Raw genomic sequence first — 19,469 nt, forward strand, 5'->3', positions numbered from 1 at the left:
GACCCTAAGACTGTAACTGGTCTGGGAATGAATATTCCCTGTTATGGGCCTCAGAATACTGACTCTTCATAGGAAAAGGAGGCAACCTTTCTCTTGCTGATTTTTTTTCAAGTGTTTTTTGCTGCTTAGAATGTTAGAAGTATTTGCAGGGAATGGATCATTGGGAATGCACAGATGAGGTGGGCAGTCAAAGGCTCATGATAAATTGCAGAGCTGTATGACTGGATCTGTTTTTGGGCTCACTTTGTTATATGGGTGTGGTTATATTGCCAATACATAAACAGGGTGTGAGTATGCATGTAAAATATAAGAAGTACATCTCAGCAGCATCAATTACAGTCAATGCTATCATTGCAAATGTGACACTTTAACTCCCAAAATGTATGTGGCTTAAACTTTTTTACAAAATATTAAACTTTTCAAGAAGCCAGTCTTGGCTGGGGAGATTGCATTGCATGATCTAAATCTTTGCTGCTGATTTTCATTTCTCAGTTGTAATTAATGGAAAGTACTGCTGTCCAAAGATCTACTTCAACCACCGGTGTTTCTCAGGACCTTACCTTAACAAAGGGAGAATTGCAGAGCTGCCTCAGTCTGTGGGACCTGGGAACTGCGTTCTTGTCCTTAAAGAGGTGAGAGGGTTATGAGTGTGTGCAATACTGCATTTTAAACTCCAGAGTGACTCTCTAATTAGAGATAGGTAATGAACTAATCAATATAAGGCAAGGGTTCTCAAACTGGGGATCAGGACCCCTCAGGGGGTTGTGAGGTTATTACATGGGGGGATTACAAGCTGTCAGCCTCAACCCCAAACCCCTCTTTGCCTCTAGCATTTATAATGGTGTTAAATATATAAAAAAGTGTTTTTAATTTATAAGGGGAAAGGGGTTGCACTCAGAGGCTTGCTATGTGAAAGAAGTCACCAGTACAAAAGTTTAGGAACCACTGAATAAGGGAATGATTATTGTTGGTGAGTGTTCTGTTTCTTGGCTAAAATTAAGCATAAGGTATTGAGTGGTTAGAGATGTGGTAAAATACGTCTGATCCACCAGACATGTAATCATTTCATTATTAGTGCATTTCTTATTTTTATGTCAAGTAAACCCTAATTAACATTACTGAAAACTACCAGCTGATGTTAGAATAGTTCAGTCCTATTAAAATCCCTAGAACGTCCAATTAGTTCATAGTATTTTAGCACTTTTTTTTTTCTTTGTACACACACAAAAAAAGCATTTCAAGCAGCCCAAAAAGCTTCTATTGTGTTGTGTTGGAATATGTGAAATATGGTTTCTGTCCTATGAAAAAAAGTAGAGAGGTGCAAAATATTTCCAACTGAATGGGAAAGCTCTCTTTTGAAATAGTTTTTTGTATTTTGTTGCAGGGACTTAATTGGGCTTATGTCTATGCAAATCTGCCAGATTCATGACTTTTTCACTCACACGGAGCATTGTGAGTGAAAATGGAGACATTTTCCAATTGAAAACTGCCTCGTTTCAAGAAAATATTATACAGCAAATCACATGAAAATGTCCCTTGTGACAATAGTCATTTTGCTGAATTTTCCGCAACAATATGTCTGGGTGCGATATCTCCTGAAATGAAATGGTGAATGTTTTCTTGGGAAGCTTCTCTAGAATATTTTCCCCATTTCAGTACAACTCTCCCAAAATGAACAGAATGTGGGTTAAGTGTGGAGTTAACTTTCAGTCCTCTGCTTTATTGCATCAAACAACCATCAGGAAGCAAAGGTCATAGGGAAGACTTTTTGGCAACCAAGCCACTTGTGACAGCCACTTCTGAGTTTGATTTTAATAGAAAATTCAAACCTTGCCCTGTATAAAAATCACAGTAGTCTTGCATACACTAGGAAAATCTGTAAGCATTTGCCTGTCCTTTGGTGACAGACAACATGGTGGTCAAAAGATCTGAACCCTGTCTACAGCTTCTACTATTGTTAGCATTTGTAGAACTGCACCACTGCAGAAATGTACGTTTTTCTGATGCAGAGCAACTTTGTGTGTGTAAACACTTTGCATGAACTGGAGGGGGAAAAAAGAGTAAGCCATAAGTGAATACTGTAGCTGAGTTTTCAGAGTTAGATAAACTAATACCCTCAATAAATTTGCAGCTAAGAAGGTTAAAGATAATCAAATTGTATGCTTTGGGTGTAAGGTGACTGCCATGAGGCTTGGGAAATAGTTCATTGTAACTTATGTTGTACGGTTGGCCAGGCAGCATTATGGGGGCACAGAAGTCATCTTCCTCTGAAGCATATGGCATCAGCAACTGCCCAAGGCAGGACGCTGGCTTTGATAAACTGTTGGTTTTATCTGTCATGACAAATCTGTATTCCTGTGAGAAAGCACCAGATTATAGAAGCTGCCTCTGGGAGGGACCTTTGTTGCATGTTAAATGTCATTAATTTTTTTTTTTTTTTTTAAGTAGTAGCTTTTGTGCTCATTGACTAGAGAAATGGTTTTCTCTCGTGGACAGAATATGGTACAACTGCACAAGATCCTTTGTGGAGGTGCTTTTGCAACCTTTCTAGGAGTAATGACCCTTGTTTTTGTCTCTTTGCTTGTTAAACTGCAAATGTTGCTACCTCTTCCCACATCAGATTCTATGCTATGTTGATACAGATGTTTCATTCTGTAGAGGGTGAATTGAATAGTTTAATTTGCTTCACTGTGGACTTGTACAGTCCTTTTGAGCAAGGCTCAGGGTACTCCACAGCAAGCTGAGCCTATCTGTACAGCAAGGCTTCTGGATTCTGCAGTACTCCCAGTGTGGCAGACTGGAAATTCTGTGGCAGCTTCGTTTAAATTAAAAAAGGCCTGACTTTCAGAAGGGCTTATGAATACCCACAAATCCTACCAAAGTCAGTAGCAGCTACAGGCGTTCAGCATCTTTGAAAATCCACCCAGGAGTTTAATTACAAAAATAAATACTACAATCAATATAGTAGCCCTTGTGTTTATATTGATATGCTCAATATATTTTATGCTGCCCCTCCTTTTTAGTTTTTGATGTGTCTGAGTTTTGAGCTGATGCATATAATCGCCTTGTGGAAGCTGATGGGGTGAAGCTGGATGTTTCGCAAATTGAGGCCTTTGACACCTGGGGATGTGTTTGGAGGTGGTTTGGGACTATAGGAATAAGCATCCTATCTAGATCTTTCTGCTAAAAAGATTAGCGTGAAAATAGTTAACTATGAAACCTAAAGATGGGTTGAATGTCAAGGTGATTAACACCCCACTGACATGAGGTTGCTAACACTTCTTCTTAGAGCTCTTTATTCAGGTTGTCTGCAGAATCAGGAAGGCAACACTGCATTGATAAAATTGCAAATGTGAGCAGATGATCACTGCAACAAAGGCTAGAAATTTTTTTTTTTTTTAAATGAAACCTTAGATTGTGGTGCCCCGTTCTGTAGCACATGGCTGATTCCACAGCCAAGAAGTCATTGATTACACAGGACCATACCCTTGGGTGAGACCCAGAATTATACCCTTTTTACCCCCCAGTGTGTCTTATCTATTTAGATTACAAGCTTTTTTGGGGAGGGCCATCTACTATTCTTCGTACAATGCCCTGCACAATGGCATTCTTAGTTGTCTTTTAGGAACTACCATAATAAACCTGATTAATAGTAAAAGTTCAGGAATGAAGTAGCATGTATAGGCAGCAAAATGTCACTGGCATTACCCAGGACTGCCTGAGCTTTATAATGTCTACCCTTGAATTAAGTTGGGTGATATGAGATGAGGACAGTGAATCTCTAAAAATTTCTGGGAGCTGCTGAAATCAGTAATCTCTTGGCAGTCAAATTCTGAAGACTTGGCAAGACCCTACTTATGGTCTGTTATGATTTATCATGTAAGCAGTTGCTTTTTTTTTTTTTTTTCCAAATCCCACTATGAATGAGTTTCAATCTCAGATAGTAGTGGTTTGATGCCGGTTAATTCAGATAAATGGAATTAATCTGCCAATCCACCCTTGCTCTTTAAAACATATTTACTGTATGAATAACCTAATGGGTTTTTCCCTCCTCTCTTCATTTCCATTTGCAGGTTCTCACTTTATTGATCAATGCAGCCTACAAACCTAGCCGTGTCCTTCGAGAACTCCAGCTGGATGAGGATGCTGCCTGGCATGGGCATGGAGAGACCCTGAAAGCAAAGTAAATTCCTGCCCCACATCCCAGTCCAACTGATCCCAGTAGTAATATCTTCTACAATCTACATTTTTGGTTTAACTATTTGCCTTTTAGGAAAATGACATGTGGTTTGTTCAAGACAAACTTAACCCTCCAACTCATGCAAAATGTTTCAGGAACATCCAGCAGAGTGCAGCTGGTATGGTGTTGCTTATTGTATCAGGTGTGCTCTGATACTACTTTGATTTCAGTGTAGTATTACTGGAGTAACGAGTACAACATGGCATGTGCACTAGCAGATCAGCAGCAAACGGGTAAAAGATTTGTAATTTGAAGATAGTTTTGTGTTTCTGCTTTGAAAGTGTCAGGGAAGGTTTTCAGGCTCTCAGCAGCTTCAGCCAAATTCCATAGTGGAAAAAGGTTTCCCTTTAAATATTAGCCTATTTACAGAGCTGGAGTCAGACACTGGGAAGACCTTGGTTGGGGAATCCATTTTACATTTTTGATGCAAATATGCTGCCCAGTGCTCCTGCTGGGCCTTACTGGTCCATGATTTCTCTATTATTGAGAAACCAATATGTGGCTAGGAACCACACTGAAAGAATATTGTGATAATGTTAACCTAATATAATTATTAAACCCAGCAATTTTGAGCCACTTGGTTAACTACCCAAAAGGGAAGAAAGATGGTCCTGTAGTTGAGGCACTGGACTTTTACCCAACCAGGAAATCAGGGTTCTGTTTCCAGCTCCACCACAGATTTACTGCATGACCTTAAACAAGTCACTAACTCTCGCATTGCCTCCATTCCTCATCTGTAAAATGGACATACTTACCTACCTCATGGGAGTTGTGTACTCAGATATAGTGATGAGTCCATAGAAAAGCTTATGTAAATAAAATAAATAGCGTGAGAAAGGAAAGGTCAGTTTTGAGTGGCTTATTGCAATTATTAAATATATTCATCTGATATAACAGTGAGGTCAGAGATGGGTAGGCAGGCTACCTATGGAAATCACTGTCTGTTTTTTCTCCATGTTTCAGATTTTAGGGCCAGTATGCAATTCTAAGTAGAACAACTGTGGTCTGAGGTATCTCCAATAGACTCACTAGCATATATCACTGGATGTACTAAAAAAGCAAAGCTCTGGAATGATGCTTGACTCAGCTATACACAACACCCCCACAACTTGTAGTTCCTCCATAAAATCTGTCTGCGTCATATAAGGCTAGTGGACAAATAGAAGATGCCTTTTCTTATTGCTTCATCGTCCACTGGCACCAGGGAAAACATTAATCTGTTGTCTTTAGTCAAAAGAGAAGCTGTCATTCTGGCACATAGAGCCATGGTGTTACTAGCCTTTCCATTCCTTGATAAGTTGCTGAGTAGGTTGAGGAAGAGTGGTTGGTGGCATAGGGGGTTGGTAAGGTGATGTATAGCTTCCCACATCCAGATAACCTGCCAAATGTAGCTGAGTTCACTAGGGGCTGTAAGTTATCCATTTAATGGCGGTTCAGTGGCCTCTGCAATGAGTTGGTGGAGTCAGTCCAGATCCTAGTAAGCAGGTGTCTACATGCTAATGGACATTAATTGGCAATTTTTGCATTACCATCTTAGATTAGATGGTTTAGTCTCCATGCCCACAAAAACTATGGGAATATTTCTTCCAAATTATATTGGAAACATACTAGCAGGGCAGTGTGCAGAACCTTGGCACAGCAACTGCCCTTGCTGTACTAGCTTGTTAATATTTATTCACATGTGCATCTGTCATTTTATGTTGCTAAAGGGAGGACTTGGGCTTTGGCCTTCACGAGCTCTCTTCAAACTTATTTTGAATATGTAATGTCTGATATTGATAATGTAATATAGCACATTTATCATAGTGAATAACAGTATTAGGAAAGCTAAATTATGATGATATTCTCCCAACGGCAGGTACAAAGGGAAGAGTTACCGTGCCACTGTGGAGGTTGTGAGAACAGCAGATCGGGTGGCAGATTTCTGTAGAACAACCTGCATCAAACTGGAATGCTGTCCAAATCTCTTTGGCCCACAGATGGTGCTAGATAAGTGTTCAGAGAACTGCTCTGTCCTGACAAAGACCAAATACAGTGAGTAGATACCAGGGTTTTTTGCCAATGTAATGATCTTCATTTAGACAATTCCTTTGATCCAAAAGGATTTCAAAGTGTGTTACAAATTGTATATCACTTCATTCATCCTGATGAGCAGCCCAAGTGCTAATGATATAGACCTAGATAATCATTGTTTTGATCCAAGATATGAGTATCTAACAGTGAACTGCAACATCATAAAACCAACTATTAACTATTCTGCATAATGTTGTATTAATTCCTGCTGCTGATTTCTAGGACAAAAACTGATTCCAGGAAACTTTCATTAAAAGTTATTTCACTCCTGCCACTCTGCTTTAGAACAAGCTACTCCATAATGTCTTTTACTAATTTGAACTCCTGGCCACAGTGAGAATAGATTGTGCATCATCTCAATAAATCTGTACAGACCATGCCAAATCCTGCAGAACCCCATCACCACCATCTGCCACTCGATAGCTGATGACATTGTTTGCACCAAAAACTGTTCATTTGAGGCCTTTCTCAGAACTAAAGAAATAATCTCCCTTTTTTGGGTGATTAACTTTATTAATAAACGCATACTTGATGTATTGTATTGAAAGAAAGAATAGACCCATTCATGTTGATGTTCTCCACAGTTGGGATTTCTGTTGGAAAGCTTTCTGTGAACGATTCTGCATTCCTGAGGGCTGATAAGTGAAAACTAATGATGCTGAAGTTCCATTGCAACACAGTGCATGTGAAGCACACACCCTTTGCTTTTGTCCATGTAGCACACTATTATGGGAAGAGGAAAAACAAAAGGATTGGCCGACCACCAGGTGGCCACAGTAATCTGGAAGCAGTTATGAAGAAACCAAGCAAGAGGAGGAAGAGACGAAAACACTTCTTTGTCCATAAGAAAAAACGTTCTTCCACCTCAGTGGACAACTCTCCAGTTGGATCTCCCCAGGTATGCAGCTACAGGCAATTTGCACAGTACAATGCATCTTCATAGATTGGCAGTGCAGAGTCCTATTCCAACACCAAGGCAGTTACCAGTTCCTTTAGACTCTGTGCAGCCAAAAAGTTACTGTAGATCAGAGAGACGAAGTAGTTGAGGTAGTATCTTTCAAAATCTTGTCTCTCTCACTGGCAGAAGTTGGTCCAATAAAATATATTACCTCACCAACCTTGTCTTTCTAATATCCTGGGACCAAAATCATTACAATAGCACTGCATGCAATTGGGAGTGTAAAGATCAGAGACTATCATAGGACTTTTATGTATTAAATTTCCCATTCCAAATTTATTATTTCTCTTCTCCTTCAGGGCAGTGGGGGAGAGGAAGAGGATGACCAGGATGATCTAGATGAAGAATCATTGAGTGAGGACAGCACCTCAGAGCAGCAAGATGAACTGCTTGAAGAGTCGGAAGTGTCAGAGAAGAAATCACGGTCCTCCTCTCCCACGCAAAGTGAACTGTCCCACTGCCTGGCTCAGGATCAAGACAAGCGGAAGAGAAAGCTCCGGACCTTTTCCTTCTCTGATGATGAAAATAAACCCCCTTCACCAAAGGTACCTCTTAAAATACAAAATTTCTTACTTTCTCAGTGGTTTGGTCACTTCCTCAGGCGTGGGGAGGGAGATACCATTAATTCAGAATTTTCCTCCATTTGGCAGTTTGCTGTGAATTTCACTCATCACCCTGATTGAAAGTTGCTTTTAATTTCCAATGTACACCGGATGCACTCTGTGTCCTGTCTTCCCAGTGCTAAATGCAAAGGTGATGTTCCTTGAATTGCAAGAAGGGTCGATAGAGCAAATGTTGGCTCTAAAGGGGGTTAATATAGCAGCTGTGATAGCAGCTTACTGGCTAATCTATTCACTCAACCCAGGCCAAAATGTTGTTGTAAGAGGATCCTATCTTGGAAAATTATTACCAAAATTATCAGCAAATTTTGGTATTTCTTAAAAATAAAAACGCCTATTTGTGATGAAGTGACAAGCTGCTGCTGTACCAAACTGTTCCTTCAGAACTCGAGTCTGCAATTATTAAAACTTAAAATTAACATAACTGTAATGAAATGTAGTTTGATTGTATCAGGACCCACCCAAAGCTTAAGTAGCATGAAAATAAGAAGGACCAATGTGCCATTGTCAGATTGCTTAAAATGCTATCAGAAGCACTCCATAAAGTTTTCACTTCCATCTCCAATACAGGCTGAAAAGCAATACATACCACAACTTTCACTTCCACACAACCTTAATGGTAACCTCATATTCTCAGATCATCTCATAAATCTATTCATTTGGAAAATTACTTTGCCCTAATATTGCCAAGGTTACACAGCTAAGGTTTTGCTTGTGTATTGTATGTGATGCTAGTCTAGACTTCTAGTGCGATACAGTGATAACCAGGGGGAGTTCTGCATCTGAATGGGAAAGATGAATTCTCCTGGCCGTGCAAAAATAAGTGTTTTCATGCCCTGCTGCTCTCTGGGAATCCAGGAGCAGAGAGAAATCCAGTAAAAGCCTGAGATTGTGCACCACCATGCCTGATGTCAGGCAGGGACCATGAACTTGAGGGGACTAGCATTTCCCATGCTCAAAGCAGCATACAAATATTACTAATCTTCACAACTTGTCTGGGAGGGAGGAGAGGATACTACCCCAATTTTAAAAAAATATAAAAACAACTTTTGAGAATTTTTCCAAAAGCTGCACAGCAAGCTGTTGGCAGAGCTGGGATTTTAGAACTCAGCACTTCCTGACTTCCGATTCTTAGCATTCTGCTAGACTATGCTGCCTCTCAAGTTCAGTTATTTTAGGAACATGCTATGTGAACATGGCAATATTTTTGGACATGGCAAATATAACATTTTGGGGTTTTGGGGGGGGGCGGGTGGGTTAGGAAATAAAGATTGAAGTTGCTGAAAAGCTGCAACTGGACAGTAACCCTCTGGAATGGAGCGTGGCTGACGTCGTGCGGTTCCTCAAATCCACGGACTGTGCCCCGTTAGCCAGAATTTTCCTGGATCAGGTATGCAACACTTTTTTTAAAATACGTGAACCTGCTGCTGCATTATCTGCTGATTGACTGACCATATGAAACCAGTTTTAATTACTAAAGGGTAAAAAATGTTACTGCAGTTTTTATAATGTTTTTGATATGGCAAAAAACTTTACACTTTGTTTCTTACAGCTCATTCTAGAATAGAGGCATTCGATTATGTTCCATTGCTTACTGAATGTTTTGCTATGTGATGCATTTGATTTCCAAAACTGACTTGGGAGAAAACTGATATGTAGCAACTAGAACAGGTCACAATGAATTCAGTGGCCTGTTTGAAAGAGGATATAGAGCTTGTTATATTGACCCAAATAGCACTCCCAATATCAAATGATTTGTAAATATTGTACCATTTACTATAAATAACACTTGCAGAGTGCTTTGTAAACCTTAAAGTTTGGAGACTGCTAAATATTTGTTACCAGGCATCACACAGTGCTTTGCTAATGCACTAACAAAGAGGGTGTGTGATAAATAAAGTGGGGGATAGCTCCCTTTGATGGGCACCCAGCCAGCCAGTTAGCTGTAAAATCCCTCTTGGTAGCTGTTCTTTACTTGCTTTACCTGCAAAGGGTTAAAGTCCCCCAGGTAAAGGAGGGGGAAAAAAAGTGGGCACCTGACCAAAAGAGCCAATGAGAAGTCTAGAACTGTTTTAAATGGGGGGGGGGATTCCCTTTGTTGTTCTCTGGGCTGCAGGAACACAGAGCAGCAGAAATGCTGTGTAAGGTTTGAACCAGGTATGAAAAAGTATTTTCTATAGCTAGAAGAAATAATTTGGATAGGGAATGTTTAGACCAACACTATCAGGTTTATTTCTTATTTTGGTTTGTAGCTCTCCTCTGTGCTAACCCCTGATGCTTTTGTTTGCTTGTAACCTTTAAGCTAAACCCCCAAGAAGCTAGTTTGAGTGCTTAATTTTTGGAATTGCTCTTTTAAAAGCTAGCAAATGCCTATGTTCCAGATGTATTTTCTGTGTTTTAATAATTAAAAAAAAAAATTAACAGGATTGGATTTTTGGTGCTCTAAGAGGTTTGTCCATGTTCAATTAGCTGATAGAAAACGAAGGAGATTAGCTGTGGCTTTCTCAGCTCTTCCCTGGAGGCGGTGAAAGGGCTTGAGGGTACCCCACAGGAAGGAATTCTCAAGTGCTCCTCCTGGGTTTGCATTTGGGTGGTGGCAGCAGCATTTACCAAGCCAAGGTCAGAGAAAAGCTGTATCCTGCAGAGTTTAATACAAGCCTGGAGTGGCAAGTATTAATTTTTAGAATCCTTGCAGGCCCCCACTTTCTGCACTCAAAGTGACAGAGCTGGAGATTCAGCCTTGTTTATCACAGGGAGTCATTAGGGAAAGAAACTTTAATGCATATTTAAGAGGGTATCAAAAACACAGCACAAAAGTGAGAATCCTTGTAATGTATTTTTTCATATTACATCTATTTTTCAAAGGTAGATTTTGCCAGTCTTGCCTGTTAAGTGCTCAGTACTACAAATTGCCAGGTCCCTCCTGAGTGGTGAACACAAATTTTGCTAAGGGCATTGTAGAAGGTCTGGACTCACTCCTGCGGTGCCGCCTGCTGGTCATCCAGGGAATTAGCTCACCAGCCTCTGGAGCACCCTCTGCAGGCCGGTGATCCGCCTTGTCATCTGTACTGGCCCCCCGTGTCCCTCCCAGGACCCGGGTGCCCCTTGCCCTGGGTGCTGCCCCCTGGCAATACCCACACATGCTGGGTCTCCCCTCCCAGGGGAACCCCCACCTACTAACCCCACCTCAGGATAAGGCCACTGCCAGTCCCCACTCTCTGAGGCAGACTGCAGTATAGGCCACTCATCATCGGCAAGGTGGGGTTTGGACCTGCTACCTTGGCTGCCCTCTGCAACCCACAGTACCCCTTAGCCTTCTCCTAGGCCGCAGCCTGGGGCTTTCCAGGCTGGAGCTCCTCAGCCTTTCCCCAGCCCTGTTCCACTCAAGTACCTTGTGTCTACCTCCTTGCAGCCAGGCCCATCTCTCTCTGAAGGCAGAGAGAGACTGTTCAGCTCCTGGCTCCCAGCCTCTTTATACAGGCCATCTGGGCTCTGATTAGGGTGTGGCCCAGCTGCAGCCACTTCCCCCAATCAGCCAGGGTTTTACCTTGCCCAGCCCTCTGCAGGGCTTTTCCAGCCCCTCAGGGCAGGAGCGGGTGTCCACTCCTGTAGGTGTTATTGAGGGTGTAATTTGGCCTGTACAACCTATATTACAATGTGGATGCATGAGAACACAACCCAGATTGCTTCTCTGAACACAGATTGAGTTTGTAGGGCTAGAAATTAGGGGGGGAAATACCATTACTTGTAAACTGAATACATTTTCTTTGGAACCATTGAGACAGTAAGGGTGAAACCATGAGATACCTAATTTAGACAATTTAGAATGGACCTGCACTTCAAGATGAGGAAGGAAGGAAGCAAGTAAGTAATGAGAGGGAGATTTCTAGCTAAATGAAGCAGCACAAGTGAAAGAGCAAATTCCTAGGGGTAGAGAGTCATGAACTGAAATTTAAGGAAGCCAAAATTTGAATGGGAGTAAATGAGCAACTAATTCTGCCTTATCAATGTTGTTTGTCTCCTGACAGGAAATAGATGGTCAGGCGCTTCTCCTGCTCACCCTCCCCACTGTTCAGGAGTGCATGGACTTGAAACTTGGGCCAGCCATTAAACTTTGCCATCACATTGAAAGGGTCAAACTTGCTTTTTATCAGCAGTTTGCTAACTGAGGGGTGGCCAAATGGAAGTGGACCTTTGGAAGCACAACTGCAGCAACATGCTCCTCCCTTTCTGGCGGGGAAAGCCAAATGGAGTTAAACTGAGGCTCCAGTTCTGGTGACCTACAAACATCTGTTCAGCCACAGTTTTGCACTTTGAGGGAAGGAAGACAACATCTGGAGCAAAATGTCAATCAAACATAGCAGCTACCCTACCAGCTGGCTGCTAGCTTGGGAACACGAGTCTCTCACTCTGATCACGTCTTTTTTTTAATTTTTTAAAAATGGTTACAGAAACTTTCCTATAAGGAGACAGATGTTTCAAGAGTTCTGGTGGTGCAGAATTAGAAAAGGTAAAGGAGAGACAGATGCCATGTAAGTGAGAAGACAGCTACTGGAAAATGTTTTTCCTATTCCTAACCAATCAAGAAGAACTCCATTTCCTTTCTCTGAAAGAGAACATTTGCTTTAAGACAGCACTGGCTTTGGGATGTGCTCTTTACCAATCAGCGCTTTTTTAATTTAAATTAGCTCATTGTCAGGACAACGATGTGGCCACAGGGTTCTGAATGTACGATATAGCAAGAGTTGTTTCTTTTATATTAGTGTTTTTGGATTCTCTTTTTTTTTTTTTTAAACTACCTCTGCCGCCTGCACAGTAAAAGTGGTTACTGAGGATGGGAGGGGGTTAATTCTTTTGAGAAGTTCATTGGTAGCTGTACAACAGCTGCTGTTCCTTAGAGAGATCTAAAGCTCAAAACCTTATCACCATGGAGTTCTGCTCTCCAGGTAAGCTCTGTTCCAAAGCTTTGACTGAAAACAACATAAATTTGTTTGGCACTTCAGGAGCATCGTCTTTTTCCTTAGGAGGAGTTTGGAAAATATACTGCTTTGCACTCTTTCTCTCCCTGTTGAGGGTGGGAGAAAGAGAAAGGGCTCCCTATTCTGCATACTGCCTGTCAGGTAGAATTACTGGACCTATCTTTTAAAAACATGGCTTGAATCTCTTTGTCCCTTTTCTACCTGTACAAAGTAGCTGGGATCATAGCAGAGCATGTTAAATGCTGCTCTTCTCCCTGCCCCCACTACATGAATCTCAGGTCCATGTGTAAACTAGGAAAATTCACCATCCGTTCAGCTCCACCAGAGAAGGCAAGAGTGGGAGCTGCAGTGTGGACATGACTCAGGTTTTTTTGCCTCAGACAAGGCCATTTGGCAAAAGTGATTGAAAACTAAGCCCTGCCTACACTAACTTCTGCTAGTGGAGCTGCACTAGTGGTGAACTGTGTGTCAGGCCTGAATGGAATCAGATAGCCATCATAAGGAGCTCTGTACAGCTGTTCTCTTCATAAGCTTTTAGTGGGCAACAGAGCCAACCTTACTGTCTAATACTGCTGTGTGAAATGGCATCAAACCTCAGACCCACTTGAAAAGGAGCATTCAGTTCCAGATACTATGCATTCATCAACCTCTGCCTGTGTTCATAAATGTCTGGGGGAACATGAGCCAAGATTTTACATACAGGTGGGAAATCAGAAAGCATGCCTTCCCTGCTTTTCCCTCCACTCAAACTCCTGCAGAAAGCCCTGAGACAGGCACTAGGACACTTGAAGAAAGTAGGGGATGCTGGTGCTTGCTAAGGGAGTTTATTTGAGGAGGCAGTGCAGGAAAGAAATGTTTAGTGGGTTCCAAGATGTAAGGTAGCTAGAGGCTTGCCATAGAGCCAGTCTGAGCTCCATGCAAGCCTACTGGGTTTAGTTCCTAGGATGTTGTATGACCCAAACTGTAGGGTTCAGTTAGGGAATCCTTTGTAAACTGAAAAGTGTAGGGTTCACTTTCTCCTAGTGTCCATTCTTGGCCCATCCAAGACACTGAGGGGAAGTGAATGCAGTGAAGCAGCTTTCACTGAGAGCAGCTCTGGATAAGCAGAGGGTTTCTTTTGCTGCAGGTTCCTTAGAATAGTTCAGTCAAGGCAAAAATATTTAGAGAAGTGCTAAATTCCAAAGAATCCTTCTTCACCCTAAAATAAAAATCTAAATGTAAGACAAACTATTTAACAGTATCCTTTGGGAGGGGGGAGGTTTGAGAATGAGATGCACATTCCTTTCTTTTGTTTTTCAATCCATAGCTAGTGAGGTTTAAAACGTATTTTTATTGAAATTGTCCCAATCTCCTCCCAATATGCATCTAATAATGGAAATTTTGGTTTTTGATATTTCCCTTGGGAAAATGAAGTGACTTTTGGCACTTCACCTTGACAGACTTGACCAACAGGAAACATCAGGCTGGATGATCATACAGAACAAGGTTTCCAAGGCCCTCTATTAATTGAAGGAAAAGCTGATTCCAAACTCTATTGACAGCTCTGTAGCCAAGACTGCTGCATTTCCCTCCTGATAAAAATGGGTGTATTTAGGTAGATGTCAGAAAAGTACAGAACTTAAACATGAAGAGATATTTAACAAACTTTTTATCACAAAGTCTAGGATTTTGTTTTAAAGTATAAATTTCATACTCCATTTGTCAGCTGCTTCAGAGGCCAATGAAGTAGCTACAGGTCACCTTGGGCATGTTTTATAGGCTGATTTTTCTGCCTCACTTTGGAAGGCATTTGCAGTCTGGTCCCAATGGGATCCACTTTTATTTGAGTTTTCAAAAGGGATGTTTTCCATTGTTTGTGTATAATGTTTCTATGCTGCGCACATGTTCTTGTACACTTCACTTCCTGGGGAAAATGCACTCTGTCTTTTTTGCTAGATTTAAAGGGGATATTTGGGGATTGCCTATGGATGGTCTTTTCATTTGATACTGTTTTAAAAGATCCTTTTCCATCTACAATACGAAGAGGTATTTTGGCTTATATCTGTTGATCTTACACTGACATGACTTGAAATAGGCTCACATGCTATGGAAGTTCCTTTGTTTCTGCAGAATTAGATAGCTTTGAGTAGTTTGTTGGGTGAATCTTGGCATTAGGCTAATCATATCTTCATCAGCAGGAGTTGCTGTGACCTGAACTGGCTTCAGGGATTATACTGTATCCACTTGCCATAAGTGTTGCATGGGAGGTGGGCAATGGTGTTTTGCAAGTCTCTAGGGAATCTTCACTACAGGAAAATGAGCTCCTTATTAGGTACCACTCGTTGTGTATATACAGAGGTAAAGGAGGCTCTTCCATGGCTGACCAGTTGAGGAGCACAGGATTTACTTTTCCTGCCTCCCTCACTTCTTTTAATATTATAAACTTGAGTGGCTGCATTATACAGTCTGAGTTTAGCACATCATAGCTTTAGAAAACTTGGGGTGCTACCCGCATAGCATTTACTTATGGGGCTACATTTAGCCATGTTGAGCAAGCAGATTTCATTAGCGGGCTGGTTTATTGTACTCCCTGCACTAGTAGAAAATGAGCCAATAGCAGAGAGGTGCTTGGTCTCTAAAAATGTGAATGTTATAACATCCCTTGGATGGCAAGTGAACATTTACTGTCTGGTTCAAGAGCAGCTTTTAGCCGACTCTCCCAAACAGGCAGAGATGAAAGGAAAGAGACCCTTCCAAAAAGGAAAAGGTACACGACTGATCATACTGATCTAAAGCTACTTCCAATTTTTTTCTAGCATTTAAAAAAAAAAAAAGCAAGTAACTGTCTGGGGAACCAGGCAGAAAGCCATTCACATTTGAGGATGGTACAGAATGCCAATGAGCTTTCCAGACCCTTATGGATTTGATAAAGACAGCATGTTCGATGGGACTCAGGTGTAGTTTTTAGATTTCTGCCCATCACAACACTAAGAGTTCTCTGTTGTGGTGACAGACTTTGATGCTAGATTTCTTATTCCCAATTCTAATGATGTATATAGAGAAGAGAGGACTGTTAAGTTGCTAAGTTCAAAGCAATATAAATATATTTATTACTTGCAGGACTTAGCACTCCATTTTTCCACATGATGTACAAAGATTTTATGTATAACTAGCATGAGGCTTGATTGGCTTATGAGATCTTGATGGCAGCCAAATCAAACCCATCAAATTCTGCAGTTTAAGATTGGATAGGAAATGGATGCCTTCGCAAATCCACCCCACTGTTGTGTTCAGGACAAATGAGCAAGGCAAGTACGTGGGCAAAAGAAAAGTCACTGGATTAGGTAACCTTATCATAAAGCCAAAAATATGATACTATACATAGCTTCTTCCTAACCAGCTGCTGTAGGACTGGTTACTGCCCTACTGTGAGTTTTGAATACATTCACTAAGCACAAAGGCCCAGTCCTCAAAGGAATTTAGGCTCTTAACTTCCATTGAAATGAGTGGAAGTTAGGAGGCTAAATACCTTTTGAGGATCTGGGCCAATGTAACTGAGTATGTCTGAAGACTTCTTAAATGTTGGTTGAAAACTCCATTTCAAATTAATGATATGCTGAGCCACATTTTAGTGTGTTGCCTGACTTTTCCCAAATCATACAAATAGCCTTGTTTTTGAAGGCAGCCTTATGGGTGAAAGGTTAGAGTAGGTCTTGGATACACTAATTACAGTATAAGCTTCATTATTGTAATTTGCCTTTTTTAAATATCATATTTTTAAACTGACCAGCAAAAATGGAGTATAAGATTGGTGGGACTTGAGTATCTCCATGCTGGATTCTAGCTCACCATAAGTTGGCTCTGTCAATGTGCTGCAGCATATCACACACGGCAGATGGAATTGCTTGATCAGAAGATACACGTGGTCTGTTTAGTCTGACACCAATGGTGAGAGGCTGAGCCCTACGCCATGGAAGTCAGCAGATCTCACTCTGACAAACTTCAGAAGCAGAGGATCTAAGGCCTTGGCTACACTGGCGCTGTACAGCGCTGCAACTTGCTGAGCTCAGGGGTGTGAAAACACCTCCCCCCCTGAGCGCAGCAAATGCAGCGCTGTACAGCGCCAGTGTAATGCGAGCATGCAGCGCTGCAAGCTATTCCCCTCGGAGAGGTGGAGCTCTCGCAGCGCTGTAAGAGAGCTCTCGCAGCGCTGGCGGCGCGACTACACTCGCGCTTCACAGTGCTGCCACGGCAGCGCTGTTAATCCCCAAGTGTAGCCAAGGCCTAAGTGACTTAGCACAATTAAACTGACACCTGTGATTGGCTCTGCTGTCTCATGGGTACCTGTGAAAGTCTCCAGCATTGCCGAGCGTGAGGAAAACAACGCAGATCTGGCTTTAGTGGTGAGGCTGGAGCTCTCGGTCAAGCAGGGTAAATGCATAGATGAGTTTGTGAAGTCCAGGCAAAAATTAATACCTGCCCCTTCCAGAAGTCGTCTAGCTCCAGTTTCCAAGAAGCCTCATGGAAAGATATTTTCTGTGTTTCTCTTGAGGTCTCATGTTTCTCCTCCCTGTTCTTTTGTTTGTTTTTACTTCTGTTAAAGCCTTTGCAGACAATCAGAGGTCTGCTGGGAGACTCCGTCCTGGCTAGTATCATCACCATGCATAGGCCTCTTTCTTATATTAAATCATTGGAATTGATGCACTTTTCCTGTATTTTGCCTTTTTAAATTAGCTGCTTGTTCTTCTACCAACAAACAACAACAAAACCCAATTTAAATGCATATTGTGTTTGTGTCCCTCCTGCTTGCTTTTTTCATTTTTATATAATATATGCATTGAGAGTGAAATATGAAATGGAGAAGAAATATGCACAAGAAAATATACCTATCTATTCCCATCATTTTTGATAGGTATAGCAATTTAATCAAAAGGTTTTTAAAAATATTTTGGATGAATATTTTGCTTCTTTCTCTGTAAATAAGAGTGTACAGAAGTTTGTGGTATATTATGACAGTTTTAAGTGGTTGCAAGAAAATTAAAAAACAAAACAAAACACAGCTGTTGCCGGGTTGTTTTTGTTTTTCCTGCAGTTGGGAGTAATGTTTAGTACACAAGATGGAAATCTGAGAAATCAGGAAAAAAAAAATGCTGCTTTCCTTTTCCAATATATTATTTTTGGAACTTATAAGAAAGTTAACTGCTAAGCCACACAATTCTTCTGTTAGTAGTTTTTCTGAGGTTGTGCAACCCCATCAAGTGCCAAGTCCTGTTCTTTACCTATGCTTTCTTCCTTAAGGAGGACAGTTTTGGTGTTCTGTACGTTGGAAAAATTGAGGCAGAGAAGGATGGTGGCTTCCCCAGATCACGCAGTAGGTCAGTGGTGGAGATGAAAATAAAACCTTAGGAGTCCTCTGACCCATATTCTTCATCGCTTTCCTTAACTGAGCACAATAGTGCTGTTAAAGTACAATTAAAAGCAAACCATGTCGTAGCCTAACTATGCTACTGCTGGCACTCCATCAGAACAGAATTTATTTTTATTCATGTAAGTCTACACTTAAAAAAAATAATAATAATAATCTGGCTAAGCTCTGTCCCAATATCCTGTAGCACTGAGTTTCACAGGGCAACTCTGATTTTAAAAAATAGCATTCCTTTCATGAGGTTTTTATACTGGTTTTCATTAAATGACTGCCCTACAGTTTGTTCCCCTGCGTACAGCTTAATTGCCCTGTACAAATTTTGCACCACACACTTAAAACAAGTGAGATGTAGCAATGGGAGTGGGATAGAATTACTTCTCCTAAATTCAACTGAAATCCTGTATATTAAAAGATATTTTTAAGTTACATCAATATTTGCTTATATAGCACCTTGAATCACAGAAGCATATTTTGCAAATTGTGTATTCAATGAAGACTGTCTTTTGCCCTTTTAAACTCTGAGCTTTGTCAGAGGGGAGCCCCACGAGAGCCATGTCAGCTTGCAACTGCTGTGAGCCCTACAGGAGGTGTTATGGGAGATGCTCAATTGGAAGCCTGGAGTGTGGGGCTCCTTGTGAGTAAAAACTTGGTCCCAAAGCTATAACTTATTTCTGTGAGGTGTCCAATGTTCTGTGCATGCTAGATGCTGTGTAAGTTTAACCAGCCTGAGAATCCTATTCATGGAATTCCATATTCATGGAAAATACAGGTACAAAGGCCTAATGGAGTTTATAACCTTATAACCAGCCGAGTCGTCAGAGCATGGAACTTGCATGTGCACCACTGATGAAATACAGTGTACTTATGCATGTAGAGTGCTGTTGTTAAGGGGGTGCGGTGCTAGACAGTACTGTGGTCCTTGTGGCAGTGATGTGTGTGAATGTTACCCCTACCAGGTGAGCTGCTGATTGGTGAGCTGTGCCCTATTTGAATCCTTTTTACCCTAGCTTTTGAAAAATTATATTTGTTATTGGAGTCCTCTTTATTTCTTCAGGTGCTTTGAGCTCCAAAGCACTCAGAAGGGGAAAAAAAGCTCTCTTGTTCAGCCTTTGCTACCCCATTTCCACTCAGACATCATTTCTCTTTGCTCCGGTCACAAACAGGAAATTGTTACTGCCTGGGCTGTTTACTTACT

The 19,469-nt window shown here is 41.3% G+C and overlaps 1 protein-coding gene across 6 annotated transcripts in view; it reads left to right on the forward strand.

Annotated features, from left to right (window-relative positions):
- The window catches only part of SFMBT1 (Scm like with four mbt domains 1), a 172,512-nt gene extending 154,604 nt beyond the window's left edge, over positions 1-17,908 (forward strand). For 5 of the 6 annotated variants that reach the window (XM_054034860.1, XM_054034859.1, XM_054034862.1 and 2 more), the window contains 7 exons: positions 493-632; positions 4,074-4,183; positions 6,099-6,274; positions 7,033-7,211; positions 7,571-7,816; positions 9,153-9,281; positions 11,920-17,908. In XM_054034860.1, the coding sequence (XP_053890835.1) occupies positions 493-632; positions 4,074-4,183; positions 6,099-6,274; positions 7,033-7,211; positions 7,571-7,816; positions 9,153-9,281; positions 11,920-12,060 (1,121 nt within the window). In that variant the 3' untranslated portion in view covers positions 12,061-17,908. The remainder of the gene's footprint in view (positions 1-492; positions 633-4,073; positions 4,184-6,098; positions 6,275-7,032; positions 7,212-7,570; positions 7,817-9,152; positions 9,282-11,919) is intronic. The other variant, XM_054034858.1, reaches the window with a different exon arrangement.
- Positions 17,909-19,469: the final 1,561 nt, after the last annotated feature.

Source organism: Malaclemys terrapin, chromosome 7, assembly GCF_027887155.1.
Source record: "Malaclemys terrapin pileata isolate rMalTer1 chromosome 7, rMalTer1.hap1, whole genome shotgun sequence".
Taxonomy (NCBI): domain Eukaryota; kingdom Metazoa; phylum Chordata; order Testudines; family Emydidae; genus Malaclemys; species Malaclemys terrapin.